The sequence below is a fragment of the Aristolochia californica genome, unplaced genomic scaffold (genome assembly GCF_029961685.1).
Source record: "Aristolochia californica isolate CCGP_79_NKW_82.1479 unplaced genomic scaffold, dmAriCali1.0.hap1 SCAF_4, whole genome shotgun sequence".
In the NCBI taxonomy this organism is placed as follows: domain Eukaryota; kingdom Viridiplantae; phylum Streptophyta; class Magnoliopsida; order Piperales; family Aristolochiaceae; genus Aristolochia; species Aristolochia californica.
Window position 1 is genome coordinate 46,485,766 of NW_027182103.1, and position 15,189 is coordinate 46,500,954.

The following is a 15,189-nucleotide window of genomic DNA, read 5'->3' on the forward strand; positions in this document are numbered from 1 at the left end:
CTTCCTTCTCGGGTTACATTTATGTCCATAATTATATGAGAAAAACAAGTATGGTCTAAAATTAAAAGAAAACAATTAGTAAAATTGAAAAATGGAAGATATTAACAAAATACACTAAAATTATAATAAACATGTAAATAACAGTAAAATCAAATCAAATAAGATAGCTATCCGTGATGGCCCTTGCCCACACCAGCATTTTTTTTTATTTTTTTTTTGGGCTCTAAGGGCTCTTCCAGTGTTGTTTTCAGTTCTCCCTCTCTGGGATATAGGCTCAGTTCATTGAATATACAAATTGAACCTCACTAAATTTCTAATGAGATGCCCAAACCTATAATCTGATGTCGCCCCTTGGGGCTGCTTCAATTTCAACTTCCTACTCTTCTGCTGTTCCTGATGGTTCTCTTCCATCCGAAGTGGTTAGTGTGAAGGGCCACTGCCCCCCCTGTTGTGTGTAGAAAAGAAGCTTTGAAACTCAAGTTTCAGGCACACTGCTTGACCTTGAAGAGTACTCGGCTACTAGCTTCATGAACATTGATGACTTGTCTTCTAACAGTCGCAGAGGACAATCAAACTCAGATATTGTTAAAAATGCAAACTGTCACTTCCTGGATGCAATGCTCATGGTCTTCATGTTGGTGATGTTGTTTTTCTTTTCTTTCTTTGATGCGAGTATTTGGTGATCTAGGAAGAGGAGATCTACCGGATTTCTTTACGTTAGATAGTGTTAAGGTTTTCCAAAACTGGTTTGAAATTTTCTGATGCTCAATCAGCTCATATTGTGGATGGAAAGGAAAAGGGCACAAAATGGGTTCAATAACTAAGACTAGCAAGCAAGTAGAAAGGATCTTACCATCGCTGAGGACTAGAACCAGATCATTATCAATAACAGTTGGAGTACTATGAGCCATTGTGCAGACAGTACAGTTCTTAATTCACTTCGAATGATCTTCTGAGAAGGAACTGCTTCATTGTGTTCATTTGCCCAAAGTGAACGAGATTTACAGGACCCAGAATTCCAACTCCAGAAGCTCGGATTCTAAAACATCCATTTTCATGTTTTTAGTCATTTATTTGAACAAAAATCCTGCAACATATTCGGATATTCCATAACTGCAACACTCTCGTTCCGAGTCTCACTCTAGAAGAAGCGAAGATAAGAAGCCTCCGCAATACAGAGATGGTGTTATCTTGGTGAGCGAAAGATTTTATGGGGAAAAACAGCAAGCGACGAATGTCCACAGAATAATCCGGGGTCTGAGACGGTGTTATCTTGGTGGGTAGCCCTTCAATGGCTTTCAGCGAGAAAAAGTCTGGATTCTTAAAAAAGCAAGAAAATTCCAGAAGGTGATAACTGATAAACGTTGATTGCCGACCGAAGCTAGCATCGTCTTTCAAAAAAGAGCCAAAAGAAGCTTAGGATCAGTCTGTAGTTTTGTTATGTGAGCATAGAAATAACCAGATAATTTTCTTGTCTGAGACCCGATTTGCGTCGTCCTTCTTGTCTTCTATCTTCTGCCGACGCGGGGGGTTTCTGCAAACGATGAGCATAATTCAAGGAAGAATCACATCAAGGTCAGCAGCTGTGGGCAGCCCCGTGCATGATTAATTCGTTATTAGGGTTCGGCTTAAGCGTGAGCTTTCTCTGCAGATTCGGATCATATCCCTCCATTGTGGTTTTCGTGGAGACCTCGATGTCCCCCAAGAAATCTTCTGGGTGTATCATTTTTTATTTTTTTTAACAAACTTGGTTTCTCAAATAAGGCGACTGGATCCTTAACTTACCTTAACCCTCACCCTTCGTATTGGTTATCCACCCTCGAAAGCTCAAACCTTCAAGTCGTGGGTCTCTTTTGCAGGGACTTCAATTCTACCATCTCGGATGACAAAAATGGGGTGCCTATTAGTTCGTAAAAATGGGACTTTTTCAAGGTTTGATGCAAATTGTAATGGCCTGCTCTTTCTCCTCATCAATGGTCCCCTCAATCTTTACCATTCTCCATATTACTATTGGAAAGGTCTGCATCAAATGCTCAACCTTCCCCTCCCACGCTCAGACTAGCCCTACTCTCCCATCCGGAAGTTTACGTCAAGCGAGCCTCTCTGTACGAGCAACCTGGTCTGTTACGTTCAAAGTAATTCTTCATGGAAGCCCGCCAAGACTCGACTGTCTGCTGCTTTTGTTTTTGGAACTTCCCAAGTTTTCAAGTTCAGTTTCAGAAAATGTGGTTCCAAATGCAGCCGTATGCTAGTCGTATTAGATTGCAGAGAGAGAGAGAGAAACGAGAGAGTAGAGAGGATTAACAGACAGCGTTCAAGCAACACTCGTTGATTACTAGAATAACAAGTCTTCTACCAAATACCTACAGCATTTATACAATGCATGAGACATTACAAGACAATTATCGAAACCATCTTCTCAAGTACTCTACAGTCTTAACATGTCCTTCTCTCTTATTCCCGCAGTCTTTTAAGTTCGTACGGTCGGACCCTTCGCCAGATCCACGCCCGCGGCGGCGTGTCGGCCACCTGCGTAATCGGTGTCTCGGTACCCAGGCCCGTACTTGCTGCTGAAGACTCCGGCGTGCAGCAGAAGCACATAGAACAGCTGGGTGAATGCCAGGATGATGATGCTGGCTTCCAGCACCTTCAATCTCCATCCCCTGTTGGAGCCTATGGCTATCTCTTTGCAGGCAAACCTAAAGCACAGAGAAAAGACGCAAAATGAAAATGTCTCCGCGTTCTTTAATAATTTTCTGAACAGGGCTAAATGAGCAAGTTGAAGATACCCAAAAGCTAGAACGGTTACAGCCCAGGCTACGATGGAAGCCGCGGCTGCTGCCGCTAGACTCTCGTTTCTCCATGCTCTGATGTGGTTGCCCCCCGCGAACTTTGATGCGACCCCAATCACGCCCGCCAGAATGGCAAATATCAGGAAATTCGAAGTTGCACCGTTCCCCGCAACACCTGCAACACCAGTGAGATCGTTAGAAAGCCTGAAGAACGAACATGGCGGACACGCCCACAACAGTTCTGAAACAAGTATGCAAGAAGACGTCAAGTTATTTTGATATACTCTTGTATTGAAGTACTGCGCAGCCGCTGTGGCTAGCAGTTGTACTCTGTCGGGAGAATAAACATTAAAGTTAACAATTTTGCAGGAGTCCAAGAGCTAAGCTTAAGGCGTAAAAGCTCTAAACTAAATGATTTATGATTAGAATCTTCAGTTGCAGAGATGGGTACTAACCAGGGTGATACGTTTGGCCATTGATGAACTTGTTAAGATTCCAACTGGCAAGACCGACGACGAAAATGTACAAAATAAGATTCAGAAACAGCAGCGGAGCTGCTAAGTTCCTCCCCACTGTCTGTGCCATTTTCTCTCTTTGTTCCTACACGTAATCAACTTCAGTACAATGACAAGAGTTCAGATCCTCGCTCTCCCTTGTTTGCCTGCCTCTTCTTCTCCTTATCTTCAGCAATCTGTACCCAAGTGAAGTCAAGAAAGAAGATGACATGCATATAAAGGTAGGAGAAGAGTCGGAGAGGGGCCGGAGAGGCCGACACGCGTACTGAGTTGAGAGCATTGGAGTGAGAGAGCTCGCAGCAGTTAACAGGTGGTAGGACACGCGTCGAGGCCGGTTTCCTTTTTTCAATTTTTAACGGTCGAACGAGTTATTGCTGGTGCGAATGTTGATCCAGTATAGGGTCATCTCAAGCGGTTCAGTGAACTCAGTCCATCACTCCACACGCTTAAGCTTGAATCTAGAAAGTGCTTCATCCTCTAAATCTGGACTTATTGAAAGGAGCCTCCATAAGCTATTTTCATGGACTTTATAACATTAATTTGTGGTCATGTATGATATCAATATACATATATATATCCAATTGAGAGGATACTGTGTGGTAACAGGTGCTGAATCAAGCAAACTGTGCAATACTTTTCCAAATGCGGCATCTCCAACACATTTAAGATTAGAGAGCTCTAGAAAGCCTTCACTAAGAAGGGATCTGTAGTTATGAAGCACCTGGGAAGCTAATTCAGCAGTTGGTACAAGAATAACCACTCGAGGATGCCTTGCTACAAATTTACTTAACCCTAGGAGTTCTTTTTCCTTCATATGTTGTATAACTGGAGCAAGATAACCAACAAAAGACTCATTTGCTTTCTTGCCCATGAATTCAACGTCTAAGTCTGAATAATGTGCAAGTTCTGCTTCCCGTAGCCCATCACCCACTTGGTGGAAGTCAAACAATACATGTGCCCGATCAGATACCAGAATTCTTCCCTGACAGGGTAGCCCATTAGAGTGCAAGTCCATTAATTTCTTTGAAGAAGCCGGGAAAATGGACTACAACCCTAGTTCCAAGCACACCAAGTGTCTGCTCATTAAAGATTCCAGAGGGAAGAAGATGAAGAGCAAACTTCTTACCCTCATAATTGTAAATAGTATGTCCAGCATTGTCACTAATGGGACCAAACCAGTGACAATGGTACTCTGCATTCTAAGAGCAGCCACTGCAATACCATACATAGCAGCAAGACTAAAACTGACAAAAATGCTGACTGCCATTGTAAAAATGCGAATAATGACAGACTTATATCCCAAAGCCAGCCCAAAATGAGCCATGGATGACCTACCAAGGCCATAACCAATAAGTAAGCTTTTCCAGTCATCTCCATAAGATAGCTTGAAGAGGTTTATGGCAATGAAAAGCACCAAATAAGCACCTTGCAAAAGTCCATTTGGTATGAACCCCGAGAACTTGGTATGCGAAAGTCTCAAAACCTCTAAAGCAGAGAAAAAATCAAATTCAAGGAATTCTCCGGATAGCTCATTGTAACTCAGGTCCAACACTTGTAAGGTCCCAAATGATGAAAGACCACCCCCACTGATCAATGATCCAGTGAACCGATTATTGCTCAGATTCAGATACTGAATGGCCACAGAAATACCAAACAAAAACTTATGCTACTGCAAACTGGAGCTTCGGAATAAATTCCCACTGAAATCAACATGAACTTCGTTTGAAAAAAACATAATTGTTTTAGCAATAACACCGTTCAACTGATTCTGATGTAAATCAAACACTTCAAAGTTTGGAAGTATAACAAACCCAGTAGGGATTCTCGTAGTAAAATCATTGCAAGAGAGATGCAGTTAGTTCAACCGTAAAAACTGAGATATTAAACTAGGGAATACCATCTGAAGGCGCACAACAGAAGCCACCGGAAAGAAAATTTCCCGCCGAAAAATTATCTGTTGTTGACAGGTAGCCCAAAACAGAGCTGGATAGTCCCCACTTGTTACACACAGTGCCCAACGTTTTCGGAATTTCATTTTTCGCTGTGTTGCCGAGACCGAGAGTGAAGTTGAGAGGGAGCGCGAGAGGTGGTGGCCGAAAGTCAAATCCCATCGGAGTTGTTTCCGATAGTGCCGACGAAGCCTCCTCTTCAGTTTTTGGTGGCAAATAGCAGCCCTGTGGGGCTTCCCTGCTTGTGTCCTGGTCGGAACAGTCGCTGACATATTTTCCTTCTCCAGTTCAGGACGGAGTGTGGTGTGTTGTGGGCAGGGGTGGTTTGGTTTCGGCATTTCTGGGTCCCATTGCCCAACTCGGGATTGAGGGGCATGACGTCTCTACGCGGGAATTTCCATTGTCGACGAATTCGGAATTTCTCCTGTTCGGATTCCAGTGCCGTTTGATTTCGGAAATTTGGGGTCCAATTTCAGATTTGTGTTTCAAATGGTGGAGGTCACCGCCATTGGAGAGACAGAGGACTCTCTGATGTCGTGCTCCGCGACTATCTCAGATTTGGTTCCTGCGGCACTACACGAACTAGCAAAAATCTGACCAATAGATGCTCCAAACCGAAGACGGATTTGAGGAGTCTGAGCAAGGCGCATAGGAGGCATAGGCAGGAGGGGAGGGTGGGGGTATTCCGCAGGGCTTGTGCCATTGCCCGGACGGGGAACCTCCCGTGAACCCAGAGAGTTAAAAAGTTGGAGCATGGTCTCCCGAAGCTCCTGGAACGTCGTCTGAATCTCTGTTCGAAAGTCTTCAATGGATGGATGCCCATTCGCTGGAGAGGAAGAGGCGTCCAAGGTGGTCGTGTCCGATACCAAGTTGTTATGTCCCATTTCCATAGATCATCCACCAGACATTTCTCCTCCCTGTTTCTGATCGAAGAAGGCGAAGATAACTGCGCTTGTGAAGGGAAGCTCACCCTGGACTTCAAAGGGAGAATCCAACTTTACTACAACTACTTTGATTAATGGCGTCCTCCTTATGACAAGAAGGCCATGACGCTTACACTTCCCCAAGCCAACAACTAAAACACTTCCTTAGCCAACCACTAAACATTTCCCTAGTCAACAACTAAAACACTTCCAAAGCCATGACGTGGCCCATACATAACTCAAAATTACATTAAACCCAATCCTTACTCTTAACTTAAAGTGACACCACTTAAGTTCTACGTCTAGCCATGAGTGAGTCCATAACAGGTGAGGAAGAAGAAAAGGATGGAAAAGATGAAATTTAGCTGGATGACAATGAATGTAAGTAGTTTCTATGTTTAACAATGTTAATATGTTATGTACCAATATTTATTTTTTTCAAAAATTAATGTGTTATTATATATCGATTGGTATTAATGACTGATAATACACAATTGTATAAATCATTTTATATTATGTCTTTATATACACTACATGTATCTCCTATATGGCATGCCTCCCCCGAAGAGAATCATCCCTTATAAGTTGCACTCCCAGAGATACATGAACAAGTATGTGCACCTAGTTCGAGCCAAACGGGAGTTATCCTTACAGTCAGTCAATGCTCTATTATGAGGTCTTCACTACTTAACCACTTTTAGGTTATCAGAATTTTGAGGCTAAGTATAATAATTTTAATTATTTAAAAAATATTAATATTGTGTAATTTAAAATTATAAAGAGTTTCTTGACAAAATGTCAAAAATATTAGTAAACTAACGGCTTAAAATACAATCAGGTAGAAGTTGTTCATGCACATCCATGAGATTAGGTAAAATTATTTATCCTTTAATAAGTAAATTTCAGGAAGACTTGAACCCTAAATACTGCCCCTTCACGCTTGTTGGCCTGGCTTTCTCACAACTACAGGGCGATTTGGTCTATTAACTCTATTAATAAGGTTCCGAATTCAGTCGAGCTCCGTTCAGTACTCATTTTGGCCTGGTATCTCGTGGTTTTGATCTCGCCTCAAAGCCCGGCGCTCGCTGACTCTCTTCCTCTCGCCGTCCCCAGCTTCGGCGCCTTCTCTCCCCTCTCTGCAACCTCTACGGTTCGATTCGAAAGAAACTAGGGTAAATCTTTCTTCCTGGAAATCGATGGTTATTCTTCTTATTGTTTCTGAATCGTTCGTCTGCTTCTCATTTTAATTTTCGGAATCGCTCCTCTGCCTCTGCAACTTCTCTCACTCGATTCGACAGAAATTAGGTTCGTTCTTCTTGGTTCGAAATCATACTTGGTCTGCTCCCATGGCGAAGAAAACAGAACCGCCTGCGAAGAAGAAAAAGACGAAGTCGAGTAAGAAGAAACTACTCTCTGCTCAAAATAGTATGGCTATGAAGACGAAGATTGCCGCGGAAAATCCCTTTGAGACTCTCTGGTCCCGCAGAAAATTTGATATCCTCGGGAAGAAGCGAAAAGGAGAAGAACGCCGGATTGGGTTGGCTCGATCTCGTGCCGTAGAAAAGGCATGCTTTTTTTTTTTTTTTGCTCGCTTGATTTTACGGTTTTGTCTCCCCGTCTGCGAGATGCTTTTTGTGTTGTTGTTGTTGCTTGCTTCTTCTAGTGTCATGGCATCTTTTTTAAGTACGTAGGGAATTCTCTTCTTATAGATTTTTTGTGTCAACCCTTTCTGGTTTCACGTGTTTTTCTTCGTGGGAGATTCTGCTACTCTTAGTCCTAGTTTTTTTTTTTTTTAACCTCAGCTCCTTTGCCCTTACTATTAATGCAATTTCAAAAATTTCACGTTTTTAGGTAGAACTCGAAAGAAAATTGTCTTATCAATCCATGGTGATATTACTGAATTATCTTTTATCCTGTTTATTTGAATTATTTAAAACATAGAAAACATTTAGTTTTTTGAGGTTTATCGAGTAATGCCTAGTTGTAGCATAGTAGAATTATGTTGCGAATGAGTTCCAAATGTTTCGGCCAATGTTCATTACGTCTTGGTTGCTTATGTTTTCCTAACCGTTGGAATCATATCTGCTTTCAAACAAAATTGTAGAATTTTCAGAAAATATTTGCTTTTACTTTTATGTCTTTGACCCGCATGATCAGCATATCTTGAACGTACATTGTAACTATGATAAACATTTTTTGAATTGTTATGAACAGAGGAAAGGGACCTTGTTAAAGGAATACGAGCGAAGTGGAAAATCTTCTGTATTTGTGGATAAAAGGATAGGGGAAAAAAATGATGAGCTTGAAGAATTTGACAAGGCTATCTTACGTTTTCAACGTGAGCGACAGGTACCACACATTTTCTTGGTCTTTTTTGTTCAGAACTGATGTGTTTGACTCTGGAAAATTGATAATTTGTTTTATTTTCAGTCTAAATTGAACAAGAAAGCTAAATATAATCTATCTGATGGGGAGGAAGACGATTTTACATCATTCTCAAAGAAGGATGATTTTGAGGATGAGATGTGGCCAGATGATGAAGATGGTGAAATTGAAACAAGTGGTATGTATAATCCCGGACTATTGGTCTTCTCATCTGATTCTTAAATGCAGATTAGGTTATTTATGGGCACTACATAATTCTACCTCACCTGTTTTTGTATCGTATGGTTCATGATGACTGTCAAGGATTTATTAAGGTCGCAATTTATGCAAAGTTCGTAGGGGTCGTGACTTTTGTAGAGATGAGCTCAAAATAGTTGTTTTTTTTTCGGGCATTTCTTGTATGTGGCGAAAGTTTTTTATATTTTACTATCAGAGCTTGTATCTCATAGTCAAATCCTGGTGGGGGTGGCCATTGGAAGGGGTTACTCTAGGCCAAATGACGACTGCCACAAAGGTGAAAAGGGCTATTGATATCAAATGATGCATCATAGTGTGGGCCGTTGTGTCTCGGAAGGGGTATATAGAAAGAGCTACTTGGTGCTAGAGTGACAGCTTTAACAAGTGAAAAGGAATGCAAAGCGAGAACCTGTAGAGTGGGGCTTGTATGAGTTGGCACTGAGACATGGTGAATATTTAGGTTTTTTAGGTCCAAACTGAGGTATGGGGGTCAGACTAGGACAACAAAGCATGGGATAGGTTTTAAACTTTTTGTACTCTATTTGTGCTAGAACTTTTGACTTATTGATTAGGTACCTAACATTCAAATTAGTTTAAGCTGCAAGCCAACCAGTTCGATGGCCTGTATTAGATCTTACAACATTAGTTTATGGTTAAGTATTGTATTTTAGGTTGTAGCGATGATAATAATCTATATATGTTTTGTAAGATTGTAAACGTACCAAATTTTCCATTTTGTTTTTTATTTTGAGTATAATATCTTGGATAACAATTAACAACCAGGATAATAAAAAAATTCTTTTGACTGCCATTTCTCTCCTCCTCACTTAGTTGAAAGAAATCCTGAGCTTACTCTAGTGATTGTTGACTATCTATACAACGATGTAGGAATATCTGGTTTCATTCAACTCTTTGCCAAGTGTAACTTCTGAGAGACTGAGATGCTGTTTTGTTTGTTTTTTAGAAACCATGCCCCTTTATAGCAATATCTTTATTATTATATTTTTTTTGCAGGAAAATTGGGGAAAAAACACGGTGATGATTTACATTTTCCTTCAGAAACTGATCTACCGGAAGGAGAGGAAAATGTGAGATTCATTTAATAACCAACACGATATTTAACCATTCTATGCATTGTACTAGTTACAATTTTATTGTGGTCCCGTGATGAAAAATTGTGTAAAAACTGGACAATTGTGTTTGACATATCTCTTACATTCTAAGAAGAATAGTGTGATGTAATATCCTTCTTTCAGAACGGGCCTAATGTATCAAACTAATAGTTACTTATAAAGAAGGTAATAATTACTTAGGATCATAGTTGCATTTTCTTTCAACTTTTTCTGGGAAACAACTCTGCTCTGTTGGTATTGACATTTTCAAAATCTCTTTCTTGTAGGCTATGCCATGGGATTATGTGCCAACATGTTTTAAATTTTTTCTCTCTTTTGTCATTAATAGGAAAAAAAACATTACTATTTTTGAGAACTACCATTGTAAAAATTGTATGAGGCAATATGGGTCATGCAATAATTCTACTTCCATGTCCTATAAAAGATCTTTATTCATGTCTTTGATTCCCAAAATTGTGCTTATAGTTCTTATCTCAACATAATACTATTTTGCATTGCAGAAGCATAAATCGAAGAAAGAAGTTATGCAAGAGATTATTTCAAAGAGCAAGTTCTACAAGGTATCGGATGATTAACTAGTTGTTGAAGCATTTGTCTATTCTCTGCTTTATGACCTTATTCCACCTTTAAGGTGTACAAGGTTGGGGAATTTGGTTCTACAATTTTGACCAGTGTTTAGATTGCTATATGCCAAAAATGAGTGACATGTTTTCTTCCAGGTGTCATTGAATCTTTTCCACCAGTCTTTTGTGATTTTGAGTAACTGACATCCACTATTGGTGCTTTTAATTTAAGCAGATCATGATGATACTGACTTTTGCACGAGTCTTGCATCTCCTTTAAGTGGTTTCTTTAAGGGAATCGATCAACATTTGAGTGTGTGGTTTATCTTACTCTATTTTACTGGTTTAAGGGACAAAAAGCAAAGGATAAAGAAGAAGATGAGCAGCTGATGGAACAATTAGATAAGGATTTTACATCTCTTGCACAGTCTGAAGCCCTTTTATCTTTAACCCAACCAAACAAGCTGAATGCTTTGAATGCCCTTTTAAACAAGGGTGGAATAAAAGCATCTATGAAGGATGGATCTAGTTTTTCAAATGGAGAATCTTCTAAGCAGGTACTACTACAAGTGAAACAGAAAATTAATTAACAGATATTTTCTGACTCGGTTTGTTCTTTGCATGATGTGAATTCATGAGGATTTTATCATTAAAGCAGGAAAAAACTGATGCTTACGACCGCCTTGTTAAAGAGATGGTGTTGGACATGCGAGCTCGTCCATCGGACAGGACAAAGACACCAGAAGAAATTGCTCAGGAAGAGAGAGAACGGCTTGAACATTTGGAAGTATGTAGTTTCCCAAGTCTTTGCATTCATTTAAGTATATGTTTAGTCACTATGATGCATAATGACTGAATGTAACACTCATGCTCATGATTACCTTTTTGCCCAATTTGTTTTTTTTTTCTCTCATTGTCAGGAAGATCGTCAGAAAAGGATGCTTGGAGACGATGATTTGAGTGATGAAGGTAGTGATGGACTTGATGAATCTAATAGGCCACAAAAGATGGCAAAATCTATTTCTGGTGATGATCTAGGAGATTTATTTTCATTTGATGATGAGCAGCCTCATAAAAAGGGTTGGGTAGATGAAATTCTTGAAAGAGAGAAAGATGTTGAAGAAGATGAAAATGGCTCATCAGATGAGGATTCAGAGAGCGGTAGATATGATAATGACCAAGCAGAAGGAGGTGATGAAGATGAGGGTCAAGGAGAAGGAAGTGATGAAGATGAGGATCGAGATGGTAGTGATAAAGATGATGGCCCATCTGAGAAGGTTCTCTCCTTAAATGACTGGGAACAAAGTGATGAGGATGATCTTGGTACTGATCTGGAAGAAGATGAAGAGGATTTGATAGAAGAAAAAAGCACACAGAAACTGAACGACCAAAATGCACCAAATTCAGAAAAACAAAAAGCAGATCCTCCAAAAAGTCAAAAGAAAATATCTGTGGTGCGGCAGGGATCCCTTCCATTTGTTATTGAAGCTCCACAAAACCTGGAAGAATTTTCAGTATTGCTAGAAAATCGGTCTGCCAGTGAAGTAGCTGAAGCAATTACTAGAATCCGTGCATGTAATGCAGTGAGACTTGCTGCCGAAAACCGGAAAAAAATGCAGGTATGAGACTTCATATCTTATCTTCTGGATGCTCTTTCTCTTTATATTTAACGGATTTAAATGTCAATTTTTTTGTAGGTCTTTTATGGTGTTCTTTTACAATATTATGCAACTGTAGCAAACAAGAAACCACTGAATTTGAACTCGATCAATTTACTGGTCAATCCGTTGGTAGAGATGAGTGTCGATACACCATACTTTGCAGCTATTTGTGCTCGGCAGCGTATATTACGTATTCGGAGCCAGTTCTGTGAGGATATAAAGAACCCAGGTGAGGTCATTACATTTCCACGAGTATTTACGGTTTCAAGACAGCAACTGTCTCTGATTTTTGTTTGCTTTAATTCCTTCAGAGAAAAGTAGCTGGCCGTCCTTGAAGACATTGCTTCTGTTGAGATTGTGGGCCATGACATTTCCATGCTCAGACTTCCGTCATGTTGTAATGACACCTGCAATCCTGTTGATGTGTGAATATTTAATGCGTTGTCCTTTATTTTCTGGCCGAGACATCGTGATAGGATCTTTCTTGTGCTCTATGCTACTCACGGTAAGAATGTATGGGAAGTCAACTTTAATTCTCCTAAACAAATTAAAAGAAAGACGTGCAAGAGAACTTGTCTCAACAATCATGCGACATGTTTTCTGTATCATATCATGTCTTGAATAACTCCAACTAACCAACAAAAACTTCTCTTTCCTAATTTTTTATTATGTTTTCTTTCTCCTACTTAAAATGGTGCCATGAGTCCATCTTTATTATTTATGTGAAGAGCTAATTGAATTTAACTCTGTAGCTGATCCTGGATTACCATGGATTACCACAGAATCATTAGTTTACATCCACCTGCCGTTAATGATCATTGAATGCATACTTGTAGGTTACTAAGCAATCTCAGAAATTCTGTCCTGAGGCTATACTATTTCTGCACACTCTATTGGCGTCTGCGTCTGCGTCTGCAACAGGGCGAAGGTTGGCTCAGCACTCACAGGTAATGTTTCAAATATTCTGTTATCGTTTTCTGTATTGCTTAAGTTGTTTATTAGGGTCTTCTCTTTGTATGTATATAATCCAATATCTAGTTTTATGGCCTTTCTCACATCTAAAGATGCTGCTTATGTTTTTAGTTTAGAATGCAATTTACCAAATATTATTTTCTGCATTACAGTGGCATTATCTGATGGACCTCAAAGCACTGAAACCTTGGTTGCATATAAGAGGGTCTGTGTCTGGAATTTACCCTCTTGATTTTCTGGCTGTAATGGACATGCCAGTTGATTCTCCTTTCTTCAACTCTGACAACTTCAGGTAGGATAGTACTAGTGGTTCTGTTACTTTTTTGCTTCTAATTATGTCTTTGTTGTTATTAAGTATTGATTCTTCTTTATTTCATGAATGAAATTCCATTTGACACTGCAGGGCGAGTGTTCTTTTTACTGTGATAGAGACGTTGAGAGGGTTTGTTCATGTTTGTGGAGGATTTAGCTCCTTTCCTGAACTATTTTTGCCACTTTCTGCTCAACTGCGTGAGTTGGCAGGAAGTGTACCTGATCTGCTGCGAGTTCATATGAATGAAGTAGCTCAGCTGGTAGAGGACAAAGTAGGTGAAGTCCATATGCTACGGCAGCCACTGCAGATGAGAAAACAGAAACCAGTGCCCATCAAACTATTAAATCCAAAATTTGAGGAGAAGTACATAAATACTTTTCAAGCTCCGTTCTCTCATTTAGTTGCTATTTGGTGAAAACAATTTCTTGTCGGGCAGATTTATTAATTCTGTATTTCCATTACAGCTTTGTGAAGGGTAGAGACTATGATCCAGACCGTGAACGGGCAGAAATGAAGAAACTGAAAAAACGTTTAAAGCAAGAATCTAAAGGTGCAGCTCGTGAACTGCGAAAAGATAATGCTTTCTTGTTTGAAGTTAAAGCAACGGAGAAGCAATTGCTGGAGGCAGAAAGAGCAGAAAGATATGGGAGGGCCAGAGCTTTTCTCCAAGAACAAGAGCATGCTTTCAAATCTGGACAGCTTGGGAAGGGCAGGAAGAGAAAGAAATGAAGCAGGATTCTTGTTCAACATACAAAACCAAAGGTAAGGGTTGACTTTCTTCTGTCAGTTACAAGTTTGCCAAGAGTTTTCACGCTTTTTTACACTGAGCAAGGTCGCTCGACTTGGTACTTCTCTTATTTTGGGCAACCAAAAATCTGTGATGACTCATGACTGTAATTCCTGCTGCATGGCATTTTTTTTATGTTCTTCTCACTATTAACTTTCTTGGACTTGTTTTTTATATTTCGTGTGTTTAGGTCATTTGTACAAGCTACATCCTGTTTCTTTGCTGCATCTGAGAAAACGAGAGGAGATGGCTAATTGCTCGCTATCTCTAGAAGCAACAGAAGCTAGAGAAGTCGGCTCTCTGTGGATGAGGGTATGAGGCACCTTTGAAGAACGGCTGGTAATGCCAATCACGAGCAGTAGGCTGGTCATGAAAGGAAAAGTTCCTGCATGGATTCTGTTATATCTATTAGCATGGTCCTTTGTGATAGACCATATTGTTTAGCCACAACACGCTAGATAGAATTGCAAGCTGTGTACGACGTAATTCGATCCAGCTACGCCATGATCTGTTACACCACGCTGTACTGTCTTGGTTGATGTAAGAAGGTTCTCATTCTGTTTCGGCCTTCACTTCCCCCAACTTTAATTGATGACATCTCGTCCTATAAGCCAATCTTTTGTTGCAGGCACATGGGTATAAGCCTCGAGTCTAGTGGTTTTCACCTTCGTTGGAACTTGCTCTGAATTAAGTCAATCAATCAGTTCGTGGCCTTCAGTATATTGTTCTTGTTTTGCACCAATCCTTAGCATGAATTGTCGGTCTCCTCCTCTTACGTTTTTGACATAGGGGGGATTTTGGTAGAGAGCCAGAGGCGAGAGAGGGGAAGCAGAGAGGTTCTGGCAGAGATCAGAGGCGTGAGAGGGGAAGCAGAGGTTCCGATAGAGAGGGCGAGATGAGGTTCTGGCAGAGAGCAAAAGGTGAGAGAGAGGAAACAGAGAGGGCGAGAAGAGGTTCCG

The 15,189-nt window shown here is 40.3% G+C and overlaps 2 protein-coding genes across 3 annotated transcripts; one reads left to right on the forward strand and one right to left on the reverse strand.

The window, feature by feature from the left end:
• Positions 1 to 2,452: 2,452 nt before the first annotated feature.
• LOC137961855 (membrane protein PM19L-like) lies at positions 2,453 to 3,425 on the reverse strand. Its single transcript, XM_068808458.1, has 3 exons — positions 3,248 to 3,425; positions 2,790 to 2,967; positions 2,453 to 2,699 (listed from the first exon to the last, which is right to left on the reverse strand). Exons 1-3 carry the CDS (start codon positions 3,375 to 3,377, stop codon positions 2,471 to 2,473), a joined length of 537 nt encoding a protein of 178 aa, XP_068664559.1. The 5' UTR covers positions 3,378 to 3,425; the 3' UTR covers positions 2,453 to 2,470.
• Positions 3,426 to 7,191: 3,766 nt separating this feature from the next.
• Positions 7,192 to 14,942, forward strand: LOC137962534 (uncharacterized). Of its 2 annotated transcripts, none has more exons than XM_068809446.1 (16): positions 7,192 to 7,351; positions 7,478 to 7,744; positions 8,394 to 8,528; positions 8,610 to 8,742; positions 9,816 to 9,889; positions 10,435 to 10,494; positions 10,848 to 11,054; positions 11,153 to 11,284; positions 11,418 to 12,116; positions 12,195 to 12,387; positions 12,470 to 12,663; positions 12,995 to 13,105; positions 13,283 to 13,422; positions 13,534 to 13,806; positions 13,908 to 14,205; positions 14,421 to 14,942. In XM_068809446.1, the coding sequence occupies exons 2-15, from the start codon at positions 7,526 to 7,528 to the stop codon at positions 14,170 to 14,172; spliced, it is 2,835 nt and encodes a 944-aa protein (XP_068665547.1). In that variant the 5' UTR covers positions 7,192 to 7,351; positions 7,478 to 7,525; the 3' UTR covers positions 14,173 to 14,205; positions 14,421 to 14,942. The 2 variants fall into 2 exon arrangements, with proteins under 2 accessions (XP_068665547.1, XP_068665548.1); XM_068809447.1 differs by having other exon boundaries at positions 11,156 to 11,284.
• Positions 14,943 to 15,189: the final 247 nt, after the last annotated feature.